The sequence below is a fragment of the Drosophila innubila genome (genome assembly GCF_004354385.1).
Source record: "Drosophila innubila isolate TH190305 chromosome 3L unlocalized genomic scaffold, UK_Dinn_1.0 0_D_3L, whole genome shotgun sequence".
In the NCBI taxonomy this organism is placed as follows: domain Eukaryota; kingdom Metazoa; phylum Arthropoda; class Insecta; order Diptera; family Drosophilidae; genus Drosophila; species Drosophila innubila.
In genome coordinates, this window is record NW_022995376.1 from 2536959 (window position 1) to 2563326 (window position 26368).

A 26368-nucleotide genomic window follows, 5' to 3' on the forward strand; every position below is an offset into this window, starting at 1 on the left:
AACGATATAGAGATGCCATATTTTATGTAAAAAATATATGATTCTTAGAAATGTACGTAATGTTGACGGAGATAGACAAAAAAAAAATTATTTTTTTTATTTTTAAATACAGATTTAATTTAGATGGCAAATAATGTTTAAAATTATATTTCACATTAAAATCGCGCTAGTTCTGACAAAGTTCTGCAAGCTTAAAGTCTGTTCAATTTTTTGAAAAAGTCATAGGGGGGAGTACATGATATTGACAGAGATGTACGAAAAAAAATAAAAAATGTTGTTTAATATTTTTAAATACAAATTCAATTAAAAGAACAAATAACGATAAAAATTATATTCCGCATAAAAAGGGGGCTAGTTTTGACAAAGTTATGCCAATGTAAAGTCTAGTAAAATTTTTGTAAAAAGTCATAGGGAGGAGAACGTAATGTTGACGGAGATAGACGAAAAAAAAATAAATTTTTTTTTTAACTTTTAAATACAGATTAAATTAAGAGGCGAAGTAATGGTTAAAATGATATTTCGCATACAAATCGGGCTAGTTTTGACAGAGTTATGCATGTATGATGTCTGGGAAATTCTTTTTAAAAGGACATAAGTGGAAGTACGTAATGTGACAAACAAAGAAAAATTATTATTTTTTAATTAATTTTGAAATACAGATTCAATAATGAACAATTTGATATTCCGAGTAAAAATTGGGCTAGTTTTGACAAAGTTATGCAAATTTAAAGTCTGGTAAAATTTTTTCAAAAATTTGAGGTTTTTCGAGTTTGACGAATAAAAAGAAATCAAAGCGACCTGACCAATATTTATAAATTTATAATGTTACTTCATATATATAAAATTCGCGATTGTTTCAATATAGTTACTGCTTTTCACAACACTCATCTCTTACTCACACTTACTCTGTCACACACACTCTTTCGCACACCTCACACATTTAAGTAAATCCCTAAGCTCACTTACTGCGATGTGCTTTGTCCGTGGGATCCCGCCGTAAAATAATGCGTCGCTTTGATGCACAAATCGGGCCGGAATCAACGTCGTGTATAACAATTCGTATGGCCTCGCCATCCATGGATGTTTGCCGTCTGGGCGCCTCCAGATCCTCCAAATTGGGACCCGTAAAAGCGGCCATTGGCGCCGGAATCGATGCCGGCAGACCCGTTGGCAATGCACCGCGATTCTGCAGCGCCGCAATATCCGGTCTGAAAAATGGTGGAAAAAGTGAAACGTATGGTGTTAAAATGCTTAAAAGGGACAGCTTTTCAAAGGGTGTCCAACTGGTGTCCAACTAGTGTCCACTTACAGCTGGGAGCCGCGTCGTCGCATCCGTCGATCGTCGTCCACAGTGAGGACGGGACTGCCCTTATCGGGTGAACCGGGTGACTCGTCGTTCTGCAGTTCCTCCGAGGCATGTGGCACACGGAACGAGGGTCGTCGCGAGCCTGGCAACTGCACGGGTGGCATGATAACACAACCACCCCCTACACCACCACCACCCTCCCCGGGCGAACGTTGTAACTGTGTGGCTGAGGATGCTCCCTGCATTAAACCAGGCGCAAAAACATCGTAGGCCGATTTTCTAAAAGAGTAGAAAAGTTTACAGTATTAATTAAGCAAGGAATTCAGAAAAGCATCTATTTAAAAACCAAGTTTTAATGCATCGAAAAATTCGATTAATAAATATAAATATACAGGTGTGTTCTACATATTTATAACAGCGCAAAGGCAATCCAAAACCAATTGTTGCTGTTCCTGAAAATAAGAAACCATTGCTTTCAAATGTCTAAAAAATTCTTAAAATATTTGTCAAAACTAAATTTAAATTTATTAAATTGAAATAAAATTGAATATTTAAATTGTAAATTTAAATTGAATAAAATTGCATAAAAAATATGCTCGAAAATATGAAATCTCTAAATTTTTAGGAACACCAACATTTCGAGCGGTTGTTTTCAAAAACATTTTTCTTCAAAATCTCTAGAGATTTCTGGAACACACCTGATTAAAACGTTTTTTGGCTAAAATGCTTACACATAAAATATCAAAAGTTTAAGTCGATTTAATTAAAAAGTATTATTTTTTATACAAATTTTCATATGTACATCAAAACATGTGTTTTAATCAATCATAAAAATAATTTTAAAAAAAATTATTCAATATATTTCTAAAATCAATATATTTCTGATATCAATTTAAAGCAATGGTGTCCAAAAAATGGATAAAGTAGGCTTTAAAATACTTTTGAGTAGTATTTTATTGCCTACTTTGAATACTACTGATTTAAAGCAATATACTCGAATAGTATTTAAAATTCGTTAAAAAAATAAATCTCCTGTCCACCAAATTGTTTAGAATTTAATGTATTATTCAAAATTTTATTATTTAAATTTTTGTTATACTTTTTTTTAGCCGAGAATTGTTAAGTATTTAATCTGTATTTAAAAATATTATTATTTAAATTTTTGTTGTACTTTTTTTTAACCGAGAAATAGTTATGTATAAATAGTTTTAATTTTGTAGTGTTACATAAATTCAATATACTACATTATTTTTTTGTTTGAAAGTATGAATAATAAGTTTTTATAGTTTTAAAGGTTTTTCTTTTTATAAACACTAAATTATTGTTTTTAAAGCAGTGACCGTAAATAAAGATTTTTTTTTGTAAATACAAAAATCAGTCGAAATTCATTTTGATACCCAGAAGCCATAAACTATTGTTAAGTTTTATTTTGAGCGAAAATAATTAAAATCATTTAAAATCATTATTTTTGAGTGTTTCTTTGTTGATCAAAAATAATGATTATCAGTTAAGAAAATCGTAAAACACTTTTTATATAAATATTTAAGCGTGATTTTTAAAATAAAACTTAAAATGATTACTGGTTAAGAAAATCGTAAAAATCATTGTATAATCATTAAAGCGTGATTTTTAAAATAAAACTTATAATGTTTACAGTTCCTGTTTTAAAGCACTTTTGTGAATATGAAGGCTGTTAAGATACACGTATAAACATGTATACTATATATGAATATAAAATCCGGTTTTTACATTCCCAACTAATTAACTGCAGTGATTGTTGTTGTCGTGGTTGTTGTAGGTGGTTACCTGCGTGGCATAGCGGGTATACCCAGGCCAGAGCCATCGGCAGCCATGCCCAAAGCGGGTCCACCGCCTCCCATGCTGCCCCCGACGCCGCCGTTCTTCATGTCATCGTCGTAGCTGTGCTGCCGTGAGACACGTGAGCCGCGACGTGATTGCATCCTGGAGAGCGGCGCTCCGAATGCGGGCTCCAGTTCGCTGCCGCGTGGCGGGCTGTTGGAGCGACTGGGCGCCATGCTGCGACCGCCTTTTAGCTGCTGAAATTACAAGTGAAATTGCATGTGAAAATTGTAAAACAATGCCTCAGTTGAAGTCCTGGTTGTCCTTGACTGCAACTTACACGCTCCAGCTCCTTGAGCGATGCAGGTGAAACATCCGAGTGACGTCGCAACTCTGGACTGCGTGGCGGGGCCAAGGCGGAGGCGCCATTACTGGGCGCCAGCGTCTGTGTACTGCTGCCCAGTTTGGCATCCGAGTGTCGACGCTGCAATGCCTCCAACACGGGCACGTCCAGCGATGAGTCTGTCGAATCCTGTGGAATGCACACACGGGACGCCATTTTGCGGCGGCACACGCTGCAGCGCCACATATTCTGCCGGAGAAAGAGAGAGAGAGAGTGTGAAAATAATTAGTTGTGCGAAAAATCAATGCTAGCTCATATCAAGTATACGCCACGTTGCGTTCATTAAAATTAACAGCTAAGCGCACAAAATTCTATTTGTGGCAGCATCATATTTATTAGCTAGTTAGCAGTTGTTCAACTGCAGTTGTTGCTGTGTTTATTTCTATTCTTGGCGAGTGAAAATAAATACTAATTACATGTCGAACAAAAGTTGTGGTGCTTTTCAACTTGCTTCACACAGCAAAAATAATTAATGTTATTCTCTTTACACTTTAATTCAATTATTTGTAGCTACAAGTTTTTAACACAGACTTTTTTTTGGATTTAAAGTGTTTACTTCAAATAGTTGTTTTAATATGGTTGTGTTAATATAGAAATAAAAAATATAAAATTTATTTAACTTTAAAATACGAACTCTTTTCATATCAAATTTATTGTTAAATAATAGGAACTTAGTTATAAAGAGTTTAAATATGTTTTATATTTACTCAAATGTTTAATTGATATATTTTTAAATAATAGGTGCCCAATTGTAAAGAGTTTCAATAATTTTCATAAAAAATACGAACACTTTCATATCAAGTTTATTGTTAAATAATAGGAACTTAGTTATAAAGAGTTTAAATATGTTTTATTTTAAATAAAAAATTAAATAAATATATTAACTATCGAAAATATATTTTTAAATAATATGTACCCAATTGTAAAGATTTTAAATAAGTTTCATATAAAATACGAACACTTTCATGTCAAATTTATTGTTAAATAATAGGAACTTAGTTATAAAGAGTTTAAATATGTTTTAAATTAAATTAAATATTAAATAAATATATTAACTATCGAAAATATATTTTTAAATAATATGTACCCAATTGTAAATAAGTTTCATATTAAAATCAAATCTTTTGAATTCAAAATTAAATACTATTAAAATTATTTTTAAGCCTAAAGTAAAGACTGACTTAAAATATCAGCAGCTAAAGCCGAGATTAAGAATTCTAATTTATTTATTAAAAATATTAGACTTGAACATTTTTACTAATTATTTAAATAGACTACATTATATATATATTTTTTAATAAATGTGTTTTAACTTATAATAGACTTTATTTATTTATTTAACCTTAAATCAAACTGTTTTATATTTAATTTCAACATTATTTCTATTAATATGCAGCCCTAGTAACACTGTAATTATTTTATATAACCTCTTTTTCTCTCAGTGTTGTAGCCAACAGCTGTAAAAAAATTCTATGGCTCTGCGCACGTGAAAAAGGACCAAGGGAAACGTAGAAAAGGTAGAAGGAAAGCGAGTCCCACTCACATTCGCATCAAAGGTGGGCGTGGTACCGCCCACAACCACAGCCAAGCTTAAACAATGCCCGCTACAATTTCACCTGTTCGCAGAGTCATTTCACCCGCAGCGTCATCTGTATTTTTTGCGTGTGTGTGTGTGTGTGTGTGTGTGTGTGTGTGCGTGGATGCTGCACCGGAAGTTGCGCCATTTTAATTAAGTTGCCGCCAGTTGGCGTTAGTTTAGCAGCGAGTGTGTCTATAATCATGGCCATTGCTGTTGCTCTCTGGTTTCGGTTTATTGCTTTTGTTTTTTCCCCAGTTGCGTGTGCTATAATTACAGTTACTGGGAAGCTGCAACTGCAACTGCAACAATTGTTTTAAAGCTCTAAAGTTGTGGTTTTTATTCTGACTCTGAGTCTGACTTTGCCAGGTTGCAAGCTATGTTAAATGCAGCCAAAGAATTTCCAATTGAAAGCCTTTTCGAGACGATTTAAGCTGATTTCAAATGCATAACCAGGAAATCGATTTTGATGAATGCGAAAGAGCGACAGAGCAACAGAGCAACAGAGCGTTAGACAGGCAGGAAGCCCTGAAGATTGAGTATATTGAATAGTAAACGAATTTCAACTTAAAGCAGAACTTTTGACATTTGATTTTTAGATAAAGACACAAAATAACCGATGCATAACATCCGTATTACCGATAGTGGCAAAAGAATTTTATCAAAATATTTAAACACAGTTGTAAAGAAGTTTGATTAACATCTTATTTGGGTATAGAACAGTTTTTAAATATTTTTGGGCCAACAGTGTCTACAAGAAAAATATATAATTTTAAAGGGTAACTAATTCGTGATCTTTGGAAACTCATAAGATATAAAGAAATTTTTTATTTCACTTAAGGTGCAACATTTATAAATATAAATAAAATACATACATAAATATATTTTTTTAAATTGTCTAAATCATAAAAAAATATACTAATAGCGAATACATAAAAAAAATTTAATGCATATTTGGTAAATAAATAAAATATATATTATATATTTCCATAAATTAATATGCATTTAAGACAAAATTATCAAAATAAGTTGGTCAACGAAAGTATTAAAATAAATAAAGTAAAGATTGTAGAAAAATGTTAGTAGAAAAATGTTAGAAAATGTTTATAAATCTTCTACTGAAATTTAAGACCCTTAAATAAATATTTTAATTACTGTTTCACTGTCTACTTGCCAACATAAAAAATAAAATATAAATTAATAATTTTCTCAACTTGCACATATTTTTAAATATATGCATTCGCTTTACCACCGTAAATAATTGTGTCTTATATGAAATTGCGTTTAAATATTGCCTTTAAATAAATGGAAAAGATTTACTTAAAGAGAAAACATATTTAAGACAACGATTATATAATTTTAATAATTTAAATAACAATTTATTGTTGCAAATTTTGGGCAGACTTAAGTATGCAATGGTTAGTGCATTCAATTATCTCGTTTTTGGCCTGGCCCTAAAAACCTCAAAGCGTCGGCTGCTCATGGCTTCTGTTGACAGCGGTTTGGGCCAGGTTGTGGTCTGGCCAATAACTGCCAGCAACATGCACATCCAAATGTTGGCCATAATTACGCAGCTGTGGTCAGCACATGTGTGTGTGTCTGTGTAACTATGGGTGTGTGTGATGGGTGTGTGTATATGATCCGCCCACAAACATCAATTTCAATTAACCAAAGTGGCCAGACTGACGGACAAACGTTAAATTTAATGCGCAAGGCGTTGCCAAGTCGTTTTCCACCAAAATGACAGCAACTTGAAGACAACGTGTTGTTGTTGGTGTTGTTGTTGGTGTTTGTGTTGTTGTACATTGTTGCATGGTTACTGCTACAATTTATTTATGCTTGTTATTGCTGCCTCATGTCAATGGTCATTATGTGTGGCTTAAAGCAGTACTCATATATTGGCTATGGGTGTTGCAATTGCAACCTACAACCACCGCAGTGTTTAGACCCCCTCCACCCCCTATTGACCTCCTTTTTGTTGTTGTTATTATTGTTGTTGTGGCTGTCATTTAATCTCGTTAATCTGGCTTTTATCTTGTTAAGGCCACTTGGCTTTGTTGGGTTAACTGGCATCTAAATGTAATCTAATTTGTGTGCAGACAGCGGTTAATGTTTGCCACTGCCACGCCCACCTACCAGGTGGCAACGCGCCCACGCAATCATTGTCATAGTTGCAGGCCAGCGGCAGAACAGATAAGAGTCGAGCTTAATAGACTGTGAGAGACCCTGTACATATTCTTTGATTTAAATAAAAATAAAAACTAAGTGAAATAATAATGATGAAATTGTTAAAAAAAAAACATTCAAGAACGCAAACTCAACCATAAAAAACCCTTTTACATATTAAAAAAATTGTATTAAAAATAATGCAAATTTGAATAAATAAATATTATATGAAGAAAATAAAAATATTTCGTATATTATTAAAAAAAAAGTTGACTTGTAGCAGAATTCGAGCCCACAACTTTAAACTCATAATTTTGAAATAAACCTGACTTTAGCATGTTACTAAAATTTTATGAATACTCTATGCGCTTTAAATATGGAAAAAATGGGTATAATGAGTTTATTTTTTTTTTACTAGATTTTTACAGTTTTGAAATTTGCTTACATTTCAACTCCACTTTTTTTTTTAAATTAAATTTTTAATCAAAGTATACTTGACTTTGTTTTTCCTCAATAGAAAAAAAATTCAGGCCTGTTCCGGGTTTCACTTCCGATTTTATCGGATTTAAAATAATGTAATTTTTCAGTTGCATTTGGGCTGAACATTTCTAAATTATATTTTATTCCTTTATTGGACCTAAATTCGCCAACTCAAGGTGAATTCAATACGCAAAATACTTCTAAATTTGTCTAAAAACAGACTAAAGATTTTCACTTCCGACAAATCTTGCCGAAATGAAATCCGGAAAAGGCCTGATTAAATCGAATTTCTTATACAAAAAAAAAAAATATTGGCTAGTATTTTAATCTGTCTAAAATATTTAGTTATTATTTTTCACTATATACAATCCTTTTTTATGCGATTTAACTTTACCAAATATAGGTTTGTGATTTTTAAGTGCAATAAATATTCACGTTTAACAAAGTTATTAAGCTCTTATTTTTGTTTAAGTACAGGGTATAAAAGCAGAAATTATTTTTGTTTTGCTATTGTTTTGTTTTTTAGCTGCTCTATTTTGTTATTAATTAAACACGCCGCAGGATAATGTGTTTATTTCTGGCACGACCTACAAATGGACATTTGCCCAGTGGCATGGAAGCATTTGTCACTGCATGTTGCAACATGTTGCAACAAGAGATAAGTGAGGGTAAGGTGTGGAGAGTAAGGAGGCTAAACTTACCGCATCCTCGTGCTCATCCAACTTGCTGTAGCTGGCGCAATCCTCGCACACTCGCTGCTGGCACTCGAAGCACGTCTTGTGGTAATCGTCCGGCTTGAAGGACTTGAGGCACACGCGGCAAGCGCCCGCTCTCCGTCCCGGCTCCTGTTTGGCCGCAGCTCCTGCCCCACCTCCGCCAGTCGTGGTGTTGTTATTGTTGTTGTTGCTGCTGGACTCCTGCTGCTGCTGCTGTTGTTGCTGCTGTTGCTGTTGTTGCTGTTGTTGATAGCTGGGCGAACCGTAGCTGCCGCTTGTGTCGGCGTCTGTGGGCACCAACGAGGGACGTGGCGACATTTTATTAACTGCAATCGGTACAAGAAGAAGCACAAGAGATGCAACATGAATGAATTCTGTCAGCTGAGTTTTGTCTTTGACCAGAAAAACAACCGCAAACGCATTTAAGCTACCCTTGAGAGCCGTGTTGCTTTTTTAGCTACTTTATAGCTAGATTTTAGCTAGTATTTAATAACAAAAGTTAGCAAATTTTAATAAATTAAATTGGTTTATTTATTAATTGTTGATAATTAAAAGCTTTTAGCTATAAATTTGATTATTTTAAATAATCAATTGATTTATTTTGCAGATTGACAGATTACTTATGTATAATATTTAAAGATCTATACGCTTCTGTCATTTATTCCCCTTATTATTTTTTTTAATTTAATTTTATTTTTAAATATATATATTGCCATTAACGCTACTTTATAGCTAGATTTTAACTAGTATTTAATAACACAAGTTAGCAAATTTTAATAAATTTAATTGGTTTTTATATTAATTGTTAGTAATATAATTAATAATTTTCAAGAAATGTTTTTAGCTATAAATTTGATTATTTTAAATAATTAATTGATTTATTTTGCAAATTGACAGATTACTAATGTATCATTTTTAAAGATCTATACGCTTCAATCATTGATTCACCTTATTATTTTTTTTAATTAAATTTTATTTTTAAATATATATATTACCATTGTAGCTACTTTATAGCTAGATTTTAACTAGTATTTAATAACAAAAGTTAGCAAATTTTAATAAATTTAATTGGTTTATTAATAAATTGTTGGTAATAAAATTTTCATGAAATGATTTAAGCTATACATTTTATTATTTTTAATAGTTAATTGATTTATTTTGCAGATTGACAGATTACTTATGTATAATTTTTAAAGATCTTTACGCTTCTGTCATTTATTTATTTATTTTAATAAAATTTAAATTCAAATTAATTAAATTAAATTTTATGTGCAATTATATATTATATATTAAACTGATTGACCTGTACGACTGACTGATATTTGTGAAACCCAAATGGCAAGGCTGAGGAGCATGAAATTATTTTTTCATCATGTTTTTATCCTTGTAGCTATTTTACACCTTAAAAGTTTAGCAGCACTGCTTTAGAGTTTTCCTTTTTTTATTGTTCTCCTTCTCTCTCTCTCTCTCTCTCTCTCTCTCTTTCTCTCTCTCTTTTACTGTCTATCTCTCTGTCTCAAACTTCCATTTTCTCTCACTTTGATTTACTAATTAACTTGTTGCTTGTTGCAAAACAGTGACCTGATTTCATAATTAATTCATACGCAAATTGCTAACGTAAAGTTGGGCGGGCGACAAATGCAATAAATAAAATAAATGTGCCCGATTAGCGATAGTCAAAACGGAAATTGCTGACAAGCCTGCCATCAAAACGACAAATGGGCGTGGCATACTGCCTTAATCAAATGAGGCAATTAACGCAGAAATATGAAAGGCACAAGGAAAAAGCAGCTGCTTTTGGCATATTTCATATGTAACTAAGTTGCCTTAAGTTTTTGTTTGTTATTGTATATTGTATATTGTTATGTATTATTAATTAAATTTGTGTTTTATTTTAGCTGCCATTTTTGCTCTTTATATGCTTAAGCTTAAGTCCGTTAGTACGAAAAAGGTCCTTTTGCATTAGTTACAGTCGAGAAGCAAGCACAAAGCGTTCTTTGTTCGACGCGTTGCGCATACGCACAGTTGCACAGTGGCACGTGCAGTTTTTCTACTTTCTTTGTGCGCCCTTGGCAAGGTGAATGTGCCACATACATGCACACACACACACACACATATATATTTGGCTGTTGTCAACTTTTGACTGCACTTTATGCATGTTGCATATTTTTATAAATTTTAAATTGCATTCAAAAAATTGAGTTAAAATGCAGCTTTAAATTTTAAGCCATTTAATTTAGAATTTTAGTTGTTTCTGCTTTGTTGCATGTGTCTAAAATGTTGCAAATTGGTAGTGTTCAAGTTAAACTCTATAAATGTTTGACAGCTCGAGTAAAAGTGTCAAAAAATAAAGTCGCAATGTTGTTGAATATATTTTTATAAACTGCATTCAGAAATTCAGTTTATTTTTATGTCATTTAATTTAGAAATTAAATTTTGCTTGTTGAATGTGGCTGAAATGTAGACCAATTCAATTTTATTTGGCAAGGTTTAAGCGTAACTCAATATTTATTTAAAAGTGCGGGTAAAAGTGACTAAAAATACTGTCACAAAATTATGTGAGCACAAACAACAAGTTGAGACGGCACTTGACGGGTTTTGTGGCCAACTGTGGATTGTTATTTGTTATAGAGTTGCTTTAAATCAACATCATAAAATATCATTTCATTTATTTGTAATAAATTTGCTATGGTCGCAATAAAATCAGAGCAGGAAAGAGGCAGAAAGAGGCAGAAAGAGAAAGAGTCCCAACAGAGCTCTGACGGCCAACTAAAATGCAATAAAAATACAATACAAAAGTCAACACACTCACATATAATGTGTGTGTGTGTTTGGGTGTGTGTGTGTGTGTGTGTGTGTGGTCTGTTGCTGCTGTGCGTCGTTTATTGACATTGGATTTGTGCTGTGGACACTAGTAAAAATCTACAACTCTCGCTCACATTTATGACACCATAACAATGACAATGATAATGCCAATGCCAATGACAATGGCTTGGTAATGCATTGGCCAGCTCTGACACTGACCTCGCACCCCTTTTTCCCTCTCTCACTGCCTTACATCCTTGCATAATTCAATTTGCTCAGCTTGAAGCATAAAGCAGAAAAAAATATTGCGTATACGCACCGTTTGATGCTTTGTACAAGCTTAAAGTGCTGTAAGCTGGAAAGAAGGGTAAGGGGAGGGGGTTGTAGAGGGAGAGGGGATTGCGAAAGGGGTGGGGGTAATGTTGGCTTAGCACATCCGTGCATTGTTATAAGTTGCGTGCACTTTGAGCGCTTACTTAGCTTTGCTCTTTTGTTTGTCTTGGCGCTACCGTTGCGTATACGTAATATTTTGCAGCGCAACGTCAGCTGGCAGCAGGAAAAAGTTTGCGCAAAGTTTAGCAGCAGCTTTATGAGCACTTGTATAAAAATTCATGCCATAAATTCGCATGCACTTAGAAAAAAGCAGAGAAAGAAAAACCCCGCACCCTTAAAAAAAAAAAACCACGCCCCATTTGCGAGCATTTCTCGGCACATTCCCACTTACCTTTGTCTGTGACGGTCAAAAGCGAGGAGGAGAGCGTTGCCTTCATTTTGTTTAAGGCGCCCGTATTGGAGGCCGAATCTGTTGCATGTTGTTGCCGCTCGTTTGTCTGCTCATCGGTGGCCACCATCTGCACAGCGAAAGAAAAAGAAGAAGCAGCAAGAAAAGTAAGATAAATTTAAGCGCATAAATATTAACAGAATATTGAACTGAAAGTGGAAATTTTCATTTTTGTGCGGCAGCTACAAAATATTTATAGTTATTGCAATTTTATTTCAAACTGCAATAACTTTTTTTTTTTTTAATTGAATGACAGTGTAGCTTTACGAGCTTAACTGCTGCCTCAGCTTTTTTTTTAGACCAATCTTATGCGATTTGTTAATTTTATTTGAGTTTTGCCTTTTTACTTTTTTCACATTTTTATTGAGCGCATTTTGAGAGTCTCGTCATTGTTGAAGTACAAGAAAAGTGAAAGTAAAAATCAGACAGGTGTAAATAACGCATTCTTTTTTATTACAGTTTACATTTGTTGCTGTTGTTGTTGTAGCTGGTCCGGCTGTGCCTTTGGCGCAAGAAATTGCCAGGCAAATCGTAAAATGTGGCAAGCATTTTTTGTTGCAACTACCAAAAGAGTGCCAAGTTTAAGTTTAGACTCTAACAAAAAAATTGCCGTCATTCTTTTTAATGCACAAGCACAGAGCAGAGAGATATAGGGAGAGAGAGAGAGTGAGAGAGTGAGAGAGAGAGAGAGAGAGAGAGAGAGAACCATTCGAGCCTCTGGAAACATAAGTGCTCTGCGTTGTCAGCATTTTATGAAGTGGAAATTTTCTATTTGCCAAAGCGATGGCGACGACGAAACCGGAACAAACAGCCGCTACACACACACACACACACACACACACACACACACACACACTCTCTCTCTCTCTCTCTCTCTCTATCACTTTCACTCTCAAAGATAGCGCAAATTACGCTAAGTGCTTTTGGCTACAACGTTTTGTTGTACGCTTTGCCTACCTTTTGCTAGGCAAATGAAAGGGCAAGAGAGAAGAGGAGAGCAAAGAGAGTGAGTAGACCTCAACTAAGCGCCACCTAGTGTCAGATTATGGCCGCTTTGTGCCGCAGCTTACGCTACATTTTTGATGATGTCATTTGAAGTCGGTCTCAAGGTAATATCCATGCTGCGGATTTATGTACAACTATTTGTTGCCAGTCTACCTACAACTTGCCACCATTTTCATCAAGAGATCTAAGTGAATTCTACACTTGGAAAATTTATTCTCTATATTTAGCAAAGTCGACATAAAATTTAAATTATAATTTACGAAAATTTTCTAATATTGTTAAAATTAATCTTAGCAATATATAGGAAAAGTTTAACGGTTTAATCAACTATAAAATTTATGATTTACTTTAATTTCTAAAATTGTTATAATATAAATATATAAATAAATATATATATATTTAAATTATAATTTACGAAAATTTTCTAATATTGTTAAAATTAATCTTAAAAATATAAAGGAGAAGTTAAAAGATTAAATCAACTATAAAATTAATGCTTTACTTTAAGAAAAGTCTTCAACAAATTAAAATTTTATTTGGAAACAATTTTTTAATGCTAATAGAATTTTTTCTTAAAAATATTTTGTACTAAACGAATTTAATTTTTGTCTAGCTTACACAAATCAGATTTTTTTCTAAAATTTATTGCGATTTCATTCTTGGGCTGATGAGAAGTCTATCAAAATTTAAAAGTAGAATTAACTTTTTAATTAAAAAATAAATAGTCTTTATTCTCTATATTTCTTTAATAATTTTATTTATTTTTTTTGCACTTAAAGAAAAATATTTATAATATGCCACTAATTTAAGAAAAGTGCTTTCTTAGTTTGTACAGTAAAATTCAAAAATTTGAGTCAGTTTTCTTATTTTTTTTTTAATTGGAAATATTTATTTTTTTAGATAGAACTAAGGCTAGTATTTTGTTGAGTGTACACTCGCCTATGCTCGTTTATCTTTTGTGTCTGTGTCTACGCCTTTAGTAGGTCCTTTAATTTATGTACTCGCTCGACTGGCGCCATTATTCTTCCATTTCTTGCTCTCGTCCGTGTCAGAGTCTTGGGCCTGTTTCGTGTTGCCTCGCACATGCAATTATTGCCGTGTTAATTCTGTCATTTATTATGATTTTGTTTGGCTCTCGTTTTCAGCCCGACTACCAAAAATAGTTACGTGTTTAGTGCCGAAAAATTACGGCTTGTTCTACGTGAATTTAAGTGCTGTGCGCTGTGGCCAAAAGAGCACAATAATCCGCATCCACACATGCCATATGTGCGCCCTTAACGGCCGTAAAGTATGCTACATAAAATGCAATTCAATATGTAATCAGAGGCAGCGGGGCGTGGCAGAGGAGGTGGGGAAAGAGGTGAACAACGTGAACAACATCAACATCAGCAGCTTTTAGCGTTATGACTGAATTGCAGCTGAAAATGCATATGGAAATCAATAAAAGAAACGAGAAAAACGGCAAAGGGAAACAGCTGCCAAATATGGCAACGAATATTAAATACACTCGCTGTCGTATAGAGATTTAAAGTAAGCAACTTGGCCTTAAAGTGTTTAAAGCTGAGCTGTGGCAAAAAGTGTAGCATACTTTTATGGGCAGGTAAAATAAATACCAGCAACTAGACATCATGTGGTTTTTAAATGCACTGTTCTCTCCGTGTGGTTGCTGTGCAACCACAAACAACTGTGAGCCACAGAGAGTACTTTTCATACCCTGTAACCATTGGAATTTGCCAATAAAAAGGGTATAATATGCTTATAAAAAACTTTAAAGTATAGGAAAGACTACAAATTGGTTATGTAGAAATCTTTATAATATTTACAGTCCTGTTTTTTGAGTGTAAAAATACATGCTAGGGTATCTTAGAACTGATTTTAATAGTTTCACATAAACTAGCCTCTCAACTGCAGCATTTCCAGTCTTTGAGTCTTACGAGTTCATATTGTGTGTGCTGATAAAGTCGAGGGAAACTATTAAGAAAATTAAGGCACATAATTCGCAGTCTCTGTGTGTATTTCTTCTTCTCTCCCTCCTCCTCTCACCTTCTGTCTGTCTGTCTGTCTGCCACACATGCATGCTCCACTGATTGCCTTTGAAGTCAGCTGTTTTCTTTTTGCTCTGCACAAATTGCCAACAAACCAAGTAAAAAGTGTGTGTGGAAAATATAAAGAAAACATAACAACAAAAATGCTGTTAGACATTTAAATGGCAAAACAAATAGAAAAACTTTGCACAATCCTTTAGATTGTTGTTTTCTTGTTTCTTGTTACGTTAATTTTTTGTATTTTTTTTTTTTCTTGGTTCAAAGAAGTCTTTTTGTGAGAGTCGCAGAGAGTCACAGAACTGTCATCAGCACATCATTATTGTCTTGAGTTGGGTTTTTGTGGGTAATTTTGTGCTTTGATTTTGTGCTTCATTTGGCCTAATCAAAGTTTTGCTAAGAAAGAATGAAAGAACTCTTCAAACACAACTTGAGCAGTCGCTTGGCATTTGCTTAACTTATTTTCTGATACTTTTTCCTTTACTTTTACTTTAATTTCGTTTTTTTTTTTTATAAACTTTGTCAAGTATTTTTTGTGTGGGCTAAATAAGAATTTCAGCGGAATTCACACTTTCCCTTTATGACTGGTTTTTCTTGGCCCATCTTCTTTGTGTCTCTCTGTATTTTTAGCTAAGCTTATGTCTAATTTTATTCGGCCTTCAGGCAGGTGTTTGCAGGACAATTGAACCGCTTTGATTGCTGTCCCTTTACAAGTATTTATGTATTTCTCAAATATATATTTTTGCTTTTTTTTAGCATGAAAAACGCGAAAGGTCAGCATCAGAAAAGAGTGAAATTCAGTGAAGCGTACAAAGCATTTAACGGACTTTTTAATTAAAAAGTTTTGTTTGAACTTGGGTTAGAGGAATACCCCTGCTGTTTTTTGTTGCAAACTTATTAGTCTTTGCTCTGATCCCTGCTAGAAAAAGGTTTGGCTGCTAATATCACCGATATACCCTGCCAACAAAAGGGCAGGTCACATGCAGCTTAAAGCTACTCGTAAATTCATTTGTTTTTGTTGCATTTCATTTGCAAAAAATGCTCATTAAATTTTCAGTGCGAAAGCAGAATAATTAATTAAAAAAGAAATTCAGCAGAAAATGGGAGAATAAATGAATGAATTAATGAAAATGGATATAAAAGAAATTATCCATAAATTACAAGACTCCAGACTTCGCAGTACGAACAGCTGTCAATGACAAATACAAATGCGTGTAGAATGGGGAATTCTCACAGAGATTTATTGGTAAGTTTCCCCTCAGTCGATAAGCCACTTACCTTCTTCATGAACGTCATCACATTTGTGGGCAACATTTTGGACTGTAGATTGTGTCGTATTTCGTTTGTATTTAAAGTGCAATTAATCACGCATACGCCGTGTTGTGCGACTGCCTCTTGTATTTTATGTCAATGCGGCTTTTGTTTTTATTTAAATTTCTTTTTTTGAATTTCTTTCTTTTATTTGTATTTTTTGGCGTTGCTTTTAAGCGGCTTTAAGTCATTTCCATGCGCTTTGTTGTTGTGTTGCTTTCACTGTTGGTTGCTTTGTTGTTGCTTTTATTGTTGTTGTTGTCCATTCTGCGCGCGTTCGCTTCAATTTGATTGAAAACAAATGGCCATTTTTCATACGCCGTGTAAATAGGCATTGACATTGTACTCAGTATTGTTTATTTGAAGAGGTCCTTATAGCGCATGCAACATGTTTTTCCTACATGTTGTTGTTCGCTTTGTTGTTGTTTTTTGTTTGCTTTCGAATTGATTGATTTACGAGTGTAAAAGCTGTTTTGGCAGAAAGCTTTGCACTTTCACTTTTAATTAACATTGGCTAGAAAGAAGCAGAAGCAAAAGGAATTGAAAATTATAATTAGTCACTCGCTCTAGGCTGGAAAATTGCATGCAGACTGGAAATTTCTTCTTTTTTTTTTAACTAATCCCCTCTAGGCTTACACCGTACTTAAACTCAGGCCCATAATTCACACAGCGATAAGCATCAACAGTGTTTGGGTTGGCTAACAAACACACACACACGCACACACACACACACATACACTCTCTCTCTCTCTCTATTTCATTTACAGTTCTTAACACGGCGCTGAAAAGTCAAGCGGCAAAAGTTTATAAGGCGGAAATAATGTGAATGTCGCGTTGCATGCAAAGTGACTTGGAGGCTATTGTGAATTGTGAATAAACTGACCGTTATAATGGCACACTTATAACTTACAACTAGGTTAACACACTTAACGCTACAACTTGCGTGTAAAAATAAACCAACGAATATATAACAAATTCTTAAGAAACTTATTTTCCGAGAATTAAAGAGAAAAAAAATTACACTGATAAAAGATGGTAAAAAAAATTTAAATTTTGTCTTAAAACTATAATTTTTTCTATTTTTCTATTCAATTATTCTATTTTCTTCATTGATCAGCTAAAAATGAGCATAACAATTTTTAAAAATAAAAAAAACATATTGCTTTTATTTATTTTATATTCCGTATTTTTTGTGTCCGTGAATTTTTTCATTTGCTTTATTTATAAATTTTATAGTTTTTTAATGTATAAATAAAAAACTAATGGCAAATATTCTTGTTTTTAGAAAGCGTTTAATTAAATTAAAAATATGTATTCTCGAGATACAAAAATGTGTAAGTCTTGCATTTTTTCATTAATTAATTATTTATCTGCCCTTTTAATATAAATTGAAATAAAAATAAGTCTATTAAATAATATTTTTGATTTTTAAAATAGCTAAATTATTTTTAAATGTTTTTGACTTAAATTGTGAATGAAGTAATTAAACAAATACACGTATTCTTGTATTGAGAACAGTATTTCTTTAAATATGCGGGTGTAAGGTAGGAGGGAGGGTACTTATTTTGCACCTGCTACACTTTGAAGCTGCTTTAAGCCAAAGTATCCTTTTATATTTTTTTTTGTTGCTGCCACTGTCAGGCATTGTCATCAGTTACTGTTACTAAACTTGGCTTGGACAAATCCTTGGCATGCTCATAAGCTGCAAAGAGCCATTCACATCTCCCAGTGCTTTGTACAGCTTATGTCGAATTCTCAGAAAATCTCATTGCCTTTCTCCACTCTCTCCCTCTCTCACATCCTCTTCGTTTTCTGTTAACTGCTCAGAGCTCTTAGCTGGCTTTGACTTGGCAGCAGTATTATTAAATCAAATGACCCACATAGCAATTGAATCGCTCGATTTGCAGGCAACTATAATGCCAATACTACGATCCTGCAACATTTGCAATTCCAAATCACACACACACACACACGCACACACACATGGATAGATTAAATACTGTTACTGCTGCGAAAGTTCGAAACTTATGTTAAAAGAAATTGCCAAAGAAATTTCATTTGAATGCATTCATTGTTAAGTTATTTCAATCTTTTTGAGCTTCTCTCTCCTTTTCTATCTCTCTCTCTGTCTCTGTGTTGTCATTTTCGGCAACACAAAGTTCATAAAAAGACATCGAAGCGCAGTTTAAAAGTTAAATAAAAGATGGAGAATTTGTTGGGTTCATGACATGCTGAGTGTTTACGCTAAATGAAATTTTTGACTTGCTAAATGAGTTGAGTTTGCTCAACTTTTTCAAATGCCATTTAAAAAAAAGAGGGACACAAAGAAAGGGAAAAATTTGAGCCAAATTAGTTGGCGTTTGAAACTGTCAACATGCCAGCAACAGGAACAGGACGAGTTGCAGTCCCAGACAAGGCCAGACAGGGAAGAAAGGGGAAGACAAGTGAAGATTTCACTGCAATGACGACAGACTGACAATTTTCGGGGGCGTTTGCCCTCAAAATGTAAAGCAAACTGTTACAACTGTTTGAGCTTGCCACGCCCCCAACAGCCCAGTCATCGGCAGGGCTGTAGCAGAAGCAGAAGGCGTAAAAGGAGGCAAGGATACTGCTTCTTCTTTCTCCTTCTCCATCTGCTTCTGCTTCTGCTTCTCCTGTTGCTGTTGCTTACACAAGCTTAACGCGCCAGCAGGATGTGCTCATAAATTGTAACTTTGGCAATGATGCCAAAGGCAACAAGCATGAAAGCACACACACAAACACACACACGAGCATACACAAGGCACTGTGGAAACATTTTCATATTTTTTAAATAATACTTTAGTAACTCAAGAACGAAACAGATTATAACAAAAATTAAACTTTGATGCAGAATCAAATAAGAGGTCAAATAATGATTAATATGATTTTCCTCATGAAAATCGGTTGAGTTTTCACAAAGTTATGGGATTTGGAAGTTTTCGAGTATGGATCAAGGGGCAAGTCAATGGACAGTCCGGTTAAAATAGACAGTGATCGGGAAAAAAATTGAATTTTTTTAACTAAATAATATTTTGATGCAGAATCAAAGTAGAGGCCAAATAATGATCAAAATGGTATTCCGCATGAAAATCGGTAAAATTTTGGCAAAGTTATGGGATTTGGAAGTTATTAAGTAAGTATCAAGGGAAAGTCAGAGGAAGGTCCACATAAAATTGACAGTGATTGGGAAAAAATATCGAATTTTTTAAGTAAATAATATTTTGATGCAGAATCAAAGTAGAGGCCAAATAATGATCAAAATGGTATTCCGCTTGAAAATCGGTCAAGTTTTGGCAAAGTTATGACAATTTGAAGTTTTTAAGTAAGTATCAAGGGGAAAGTCGGGGGAATAAAATAGATAAAATAGACAGGGAAAATAGGGGAAAAAATCGAATTTTTTTAGTAAATAATATTTTGATGCAGAATCAAAATACAGGCCAAAAAATGATCAAAATGGTATTCCGCATGAAAATCGGTTAAGTTTTGGCAAAGTTATGGGAGTTTGAAGTTTTTGAGTATGGGTCAAGGGGCAAGTCAGGGGAAAGTCCGGATAAAATAGACAGTGAATGGGAAAAAAAATCGAATTTTTTAAGTACATAATATTTTGATGCAGAATAAAAGAAGAGGCCAAATAATGATCAAAATGGTATTCCGCATGAAAATCGGTGAAGTTTTGGCAAAGTTATGACAATTTGAATTTTTTGAGTAAGTGCTAAAAGTATAAAAAAAATGGACTTATAAGAAACAAATAAATAACAAGAAAAATGGGTAAAATTCCCACTGTGCAAGGCCTGGCAAAGTTCCAGCTAAAATTTTGGTATGGCTTGGCACATAGTTAATTAGCGCGAAATTGATGGGGAAGGAGGAGGAAAAAGAACGAGCTTGCGGCAGCCTTCAGGCTCTGGTTTTGTGGCTCCGTTTCGTCCTTTGCATGCTAATAGGTAACTGATCAGCCTTGCCAGTTGCGTTAAAGGTCAAAATGTGTGGAAATAATGCGTGCATTAGCCAAAATCAAACAAGATTTATCACCAACACTGAGAGATACTGAGAAAAAGTGCTGAAAATGTCACGCACATACGAACGAAATCGAAATTGAAACGTTCGATAAATACACAAAAAAAAATAAAATAAATAACACGAGCTAAAAAAATAAAAATAAAAGCTTTTGTTTTTGTTTTCATTTGAGGGCAAACAAACACTGTGTTAATTTAGTGTCGAAAGTGAATTGTAATTCCAAACTTTGGAAACGTGCAAAGGACACAAATTAGCTGCTAAATAACAAACCACAAAAAATTAAAGCTCAAATCAAACAGGATGGAAAAATACGAATAACTTTAACATGAGCTCAAATTGTAGTTCAGAAATAACAGTGCAGTTCATAAATAAATTAAGTGTGCTGGGAGGAGGGGAATGAGGAGAGGGAGAAGAGAAGAGAGAAGAGAGTAGAGAAAGAACACAGCGGGTGCACAGCCTCATGAATAGCATGAATGAGAAGCACTGTCAACAATGCCAAGCAACTGGGGAAAAAACACAACTGAATTGGGTTTGCTATTGGAAAAGGGAAAAACAATGGGAAAAAGGGGAAATTGCTGTGGAATTTCAACTGCAACTGATTGCCTGTTGTTTTGGCTTGTTAGCCCAGTGAATGCTGCCCCATGTTGCCCTGTTGCATGCTGCGTGGGAGTTGTTGTGGTCAAGCAACGAGATAAGATGAATGTTCAATTTCTGCTGAGCTCTGTCAACTCAGGAAAAGCGGGGAAAAGCCGGAAAACAACAAGTAAATGCCATGTAAATCAAGCCACGCTTGCCGCTGACATTTTGAGGTCAGATTAACTGCAATTTGTCTACTTTTATATGTCTATAATAATTTTAATTCATTTTACTGACTTTCTGAATTTTGCAATTTGTCTTTTAGTACGAAAAATCAAAACCAAGATCCAGAGCGAAAAATTGTATTATACAAAATAAATTTAGAGGCCAAACCATGATCCGCTTAAAAACCGATTTACTTTTGACGAAGCTCTGCAAGTTTTAAGTTGATCAAACCGTTGACCTAAATGCTTTACAATCAAATTTTTCATCAGTCTTAGCATGATTTTTTACAGAAAAACGAAACCCTTTCGAATCAAATTTAAAGTGTTGTTTGACACTAATTTACTAATACCAGGAGTTGATTAAATGTAAAAGTTAAAGATTTAAAATTTTTAAAAAAATATTTTTTCAAAAAGTCAAAGGGGGGAGTACATGATTTTGTCGGAAAAAAATCAAAAATAAAATATTTTTGAAAGTTAATATTTTTTAAATACAGAATAATTTTAAAAAACAAATTATGGCCAAAATGATGTTCCGCATGAAAATCGGTTGAGTTTTGATAAAGTTATGAACGTCTGATGTTCTTGAAACCTTTGACTTAGCAACTTTACAAGTCAAATTTTTTGTCCGATTTCTCTTGATTTTTTAGAGGGAAATGAAAGGTCTTAGAATCAAACTTAAGGTGTTTTTTTATACTAATTAGGGTCTCAGCAGTTGTTTTAATTTTAAAACTCAAGATTTAAAATTTTGAAAAAAATATTTTTTTCAAAAAGTCAAAGGGGGGAGTACATGATTTTGTCTGAAAAAATCGAAAATAAATATTTTTTAAAGTTAATAATATTTATATGCAGAATCAATTTACAGACCAAATTATGACCAAAATGACATTCCATTTGAAAATTGGTTGAGTTTTGCCAAAGTTATGGCAGTTTAAAGTTGATGAAATTTTGACTTGGCAAATTTACAAGTCAAATTTTTTGTCAGATTTCTCTTGAAATTTTTACAGAAAAATGAAACCTCTCAGAATTTCAAGTGTCATTTTAATTAAATTTATTTCTAAATAATTAAAATTATATCTAATTAATATATAAAAATTATATTGTATTAACAATTATAATAAATGAGATAGCTCGAGATTTAAATATTATTCGCTAATGTAAATCCGCTTAATTCGCCTCGCTAGGTAAACGAATCAAGCTCATTAAAAGTAGTAATTAAAACTAAACTAAGTAAGAGCATGTTAGCAACTTTAAGCACAGTTTCATATATGCACAGAATCAGGATCAATGTTAAAGCCAAAAGACAGAAAGGGAAAGGGGAGAGAGTTAGAAGACAGGAAACACAGCCCTTATTGTCTAACAGGATTTTTAATGAAGCTGAAAACGAGAAGTAGAGCTATGAAAAGGGGGAGGAGAAAGAAACCAGAAATTGTCAAGGATGGGAGAAAGGTAAGCTGCTCTCATTGTCAACGCCATTTGCCTAATTCAGAGCAGCATGTCGAGTGCCTGGATCACATGGCGAATACGTAATGTGACAGCGCTTAAAAGTATGCAACAGAAATCAAGGCACGACTTAAAGCGAATGAAATTAAACATTTAATTGCATAAAGTAAATGACAATTTAGCAGTAGAAAACAACAGCCTGGCCAAACAGATTGATGTTTTGGGAGAGCAGCTGCCACTTGCCACTTGCCACTTGAGATTGGCAATGCGGGGCACGTACACGCCATCTAAATGAAATGAAACTACGTCCAACTGGGAGATGGAGAGAGAGAGATAGATACACGTTTAAACTGAAAGTCAAACTCTCAAACCGAAGCTCAATTATTCAAATGCCCCCCAAAATGCAGAGAGTAACTGCGTAGGCGTGCCACATGTGGTCGTTACACTGATACTCGCAATTTGGCATTTAATCAACCAAAAATCGAGTGTCGAGTGACGAGTATCAAATGCTGAACCAACAGTCACTCTCAAGGCAATCTCAAAAAACAGAAAATAACTCACTTCGAGTTTCAGCCACAAAGTTCAAGTGTTTGTTGCGGTTTTGGCCAACTTGTTGTGCGTTGCTTTCATCTTAATTGAAATCAAATCAAAGTGGTTTTTCACTCACAAAATGTAATTGTGTGGCAAGCTTTGTTCTTGTCATTCTCTCAATTTATTGGCAGTCCATTTATTTTTTTGATTTTGTGTCTGCTAATGACTTTCTATTGTTCCATGTTGTCTGAATTTTTTGTGTTAGCTGTTTCAATTTTACACTCAATTTACTTGCTGTTATTGTGGCTTATTGTTGCATCAATTATTTATGCGAGATTTTCATTTGTGTGTTTTTCTCATGGGGTAAATTGTGCTCTCTGTTTACCTGGCAAATGGATTTGGCAAAGTTTATTTGATTATGGACTCAAAGGAGCAGAAATGTCAGCTTTTATTTCAGCTCTAGCTGCACATAGTCATATTACGCATACGCCGCGCTGTCACTCCATGAAAGTGCAGCTGAGTTTACTACCAGCTGATGAGACAATAATAAGCGCAAATTACGCATACGCCGAGTGTGCGAGTGTACATTTCAAGTCACGCATTTCCAGCTCACAGTTCCCAGTTGGCCATAAAACGCAAATCATCGGAATATGGGCAATATAAAAGGCGCGTAGAGCTCATTAACTTGGCTGCAATGCGGTTGGCCATTTGCCTGCATGATGGCACGCAACAAACGAAGCGTGTATCCTGAAGGATACGCATACAGGACTCCTTGTGCGTGAGAGTGACGCATTTATGATGTCGCGCCATGAAAGCACATTAGAAATGCGTGAAATTCAACAGCCAAAAAATGGGCAACAACTTTCCGAATTTCACTTTTGATTTAATTGATTTAATTAGTTAAAATTAATGCGGCATAAAGTGACGCTTAACCCAGCAAATTAAATCAAATTGCAAGGACTATGAGAAAAGAAAATCTCCCAAGGGGTTTAAATGCCGCAGAAATTTCAACGAAAACAAAGTGACCGCAATTAATTAACCACAAGAAGCGGCAATAAAAATAATGATAAAAATAAAATAAAGAAAATATAGAAAAGAAAAGGGTTGAAATTGCATTTAACTGGCGATTAAACGCCAGAAAAAAAGGGTTCAACTGTTTAACTGCCACATATCAAATTAAATATACAGTTGTGTAAAATATGCCTGCGTTAAAATCAATTGCAAATGCGAATTGCGAGTGGCGAATATCAATGTTAGTGTCTATGTCAATGTCAGTCTCAATGTCAAGCTGTCGCCTAACTAAACAAGCTAACCAACTTGCCAGGCCTTTGGCAGCTCAATGGCCTCATGAACTTTTGCAGCGCATCTAATGTGAATTCAATGTCGGCCTGCTTTTCTAAATCTATTTAGAGCTGGTTCTGCTTCTGCTTCTGATACTGATGCTGGCAAGGACGACCTCGTCAGACTGACTGTTTGACAGTTTGTCAGCACGTCAGCTGGCTTTTGATGCCAAAGTCAATTAAAAATATGAACGACAACTAAATAAATTTGCATTAATATGCAAGTGAGAGTTGAAATGTATGCAAATGAAGGACATTGCAGTTTGCGGTCTGTGTAAGGTCCTTAAACAATCCAAAGCCTCGTCCTTAACCAGAATAAAGCAAGGCAAGGCTGCTTTAATCTACTTATTGAGCGTGTTCTAAATGCTAAATAAATATTAAGTAATTTAATACTTTGAATAAGACTGTACTTATATATTTATGATATATATATTTATGAATATTTTAGATAGAGATAAACTGTGAGTTTAGTTGAGATAGCTTCCTAAATCAACAAAGTTTATTTAAGCAATTCCTTCGTAGTGTGAACTTTGATCTCAAATTTGACTGACTTCTAGCTCGAACTTGACAAATAAATTAGTCTTAGCTATGTTGTGCCAAAATTTCAGCTTCCTATGTCATACAGTTTGGGTTGCATAAGAAGATCAGTTAGTCAGTTAGGACAAACAGGTTTTTTTTAAGTACATTTATAGATTTATATTTATATTTATTTATATCTATTTATGTTCTTTAAGCTGTCGCGTGTCATTGACTAAGAAAATTGAGCAGAGTACTTGTATTAAGTTGCCAAGCAATTCACTTTTGTGTGCTGCTATCTGCACATGTATCTTATAATACTATGCACACACAACAAACACACACACACATACACATTCTATCGGTGTGTGAGTATTTTCCTGCTCAATTCTCATGGCGTGACTCTTTGTCTCCCTTTAGAATTGACAAAGTCACATCCTTGCTGTTGCCTTCTCGCTCTGTTGTGGCCTCTGTCGCGCTGTTGTCATTATTGTTATTACTATTTCATTGTTGTTGTTGTTGTTACAGTTGTTGTGCTTACTTATCGTACACATTGCAACGTCACACATGTCTCGTCTGTCCTCCCGTTCGTCCCCCTGTCTGTCTGTCTGTCTGTCTGTCTGTCTGTGTCTCTTCTTATAGTTCTCCATTTTTTTTGTCATACGCCACAGCAAATACTCGAGTGTATAAATTGCATTTCTTGTTTGTTTCATCTTGCAATACTCTGTAATTTTAAAGAGGATATATCCATTACATCTAGGAAAGGCAAAAAAAAAAAACCTTTTTGAAAATAGTTCTGAATGTGATGGTAAATATAAAAGAGGTAAATATAATATTTGATCGGAATAAATTATAATAAAATAAAATTAATAATTAAAAAATAAATAAAAGCAAAAATATAATTATTAATAAATTTTAATATTTTTTAAAAAATGCAGAGCAATTTCATTTATTTTTTTTTTTAATATTTTAATATTTTGGAAATATTTAATAAGTGCATTCTATTTTAATTAAAAATTTGGAAAAGTATTTTCATTTATATGAGTAATAAATATTTTTAAATAAATAATTAACTAAGATATCAACACTTTAAAAAGCTCCAATGACACGAAAAAAATAAAATAAAAAAATTAAGAGACTAAGCAAATAAAAAAGAAATTCAAAATTGGGTTTTTTTATTTTGGTTTAAAAATAAGAGTTATTCTTTTTTGTAAAAAATATAGCACAGGGTATTTGCTCATCGAAGTAGACTACACTATACTTGTTTTATACTTATATTCATGCAATATTTAACAAGCGCTTGTATTGTTTGTTC

The 26368-nt window shown here is 33.8% G+C and overlaps 1 protein-coding gene across 2 annotated transcripts in view; it reads right to left on the reverse strand.

Annotated features, from left to right (window-relative positions):
- The window catches only part of LOC117788814 (regulating synaptic membrane exocytosis protein 2), a 61178-nt gene extending 44322 nt beyond the window's left edge, over positions 1–16856 (reverse strand). For both annotated transcript variants that reach the window (XM_034627684.1, XM_034627685.1), the window contains exons 1-7: positions 16359–16856; positions 11977–12103; positions 8433–8773; positions 3447–3698; positions 3113–3363; positions 1310–1585; positions 967–1208 (exon numbers count right to left, since the gene is read on the reverse strand). In XM_034627684.1, coding sequence (XP_034483575.1) covers positions 967–1208; positions 1310–1585; positions 3113–3363; positions 3447–3698; positions 8433–8773; positions 11977–12103; positions 16359–16394 — 1525 coding nt within the window. In that variant the 5' untranslated portion in view covers positions 16395–16856. The remainder of the gene's footprint in view (positions 1–966; positions 1209–1309; positions 1586–3112; positions 3364–3446; positions 3699–8432; positions 8774–11976; positions 12104–16358) is intronic.
- Between the last annotated feature and the right edge of the window lie 9512 nt (positions 16857–26368).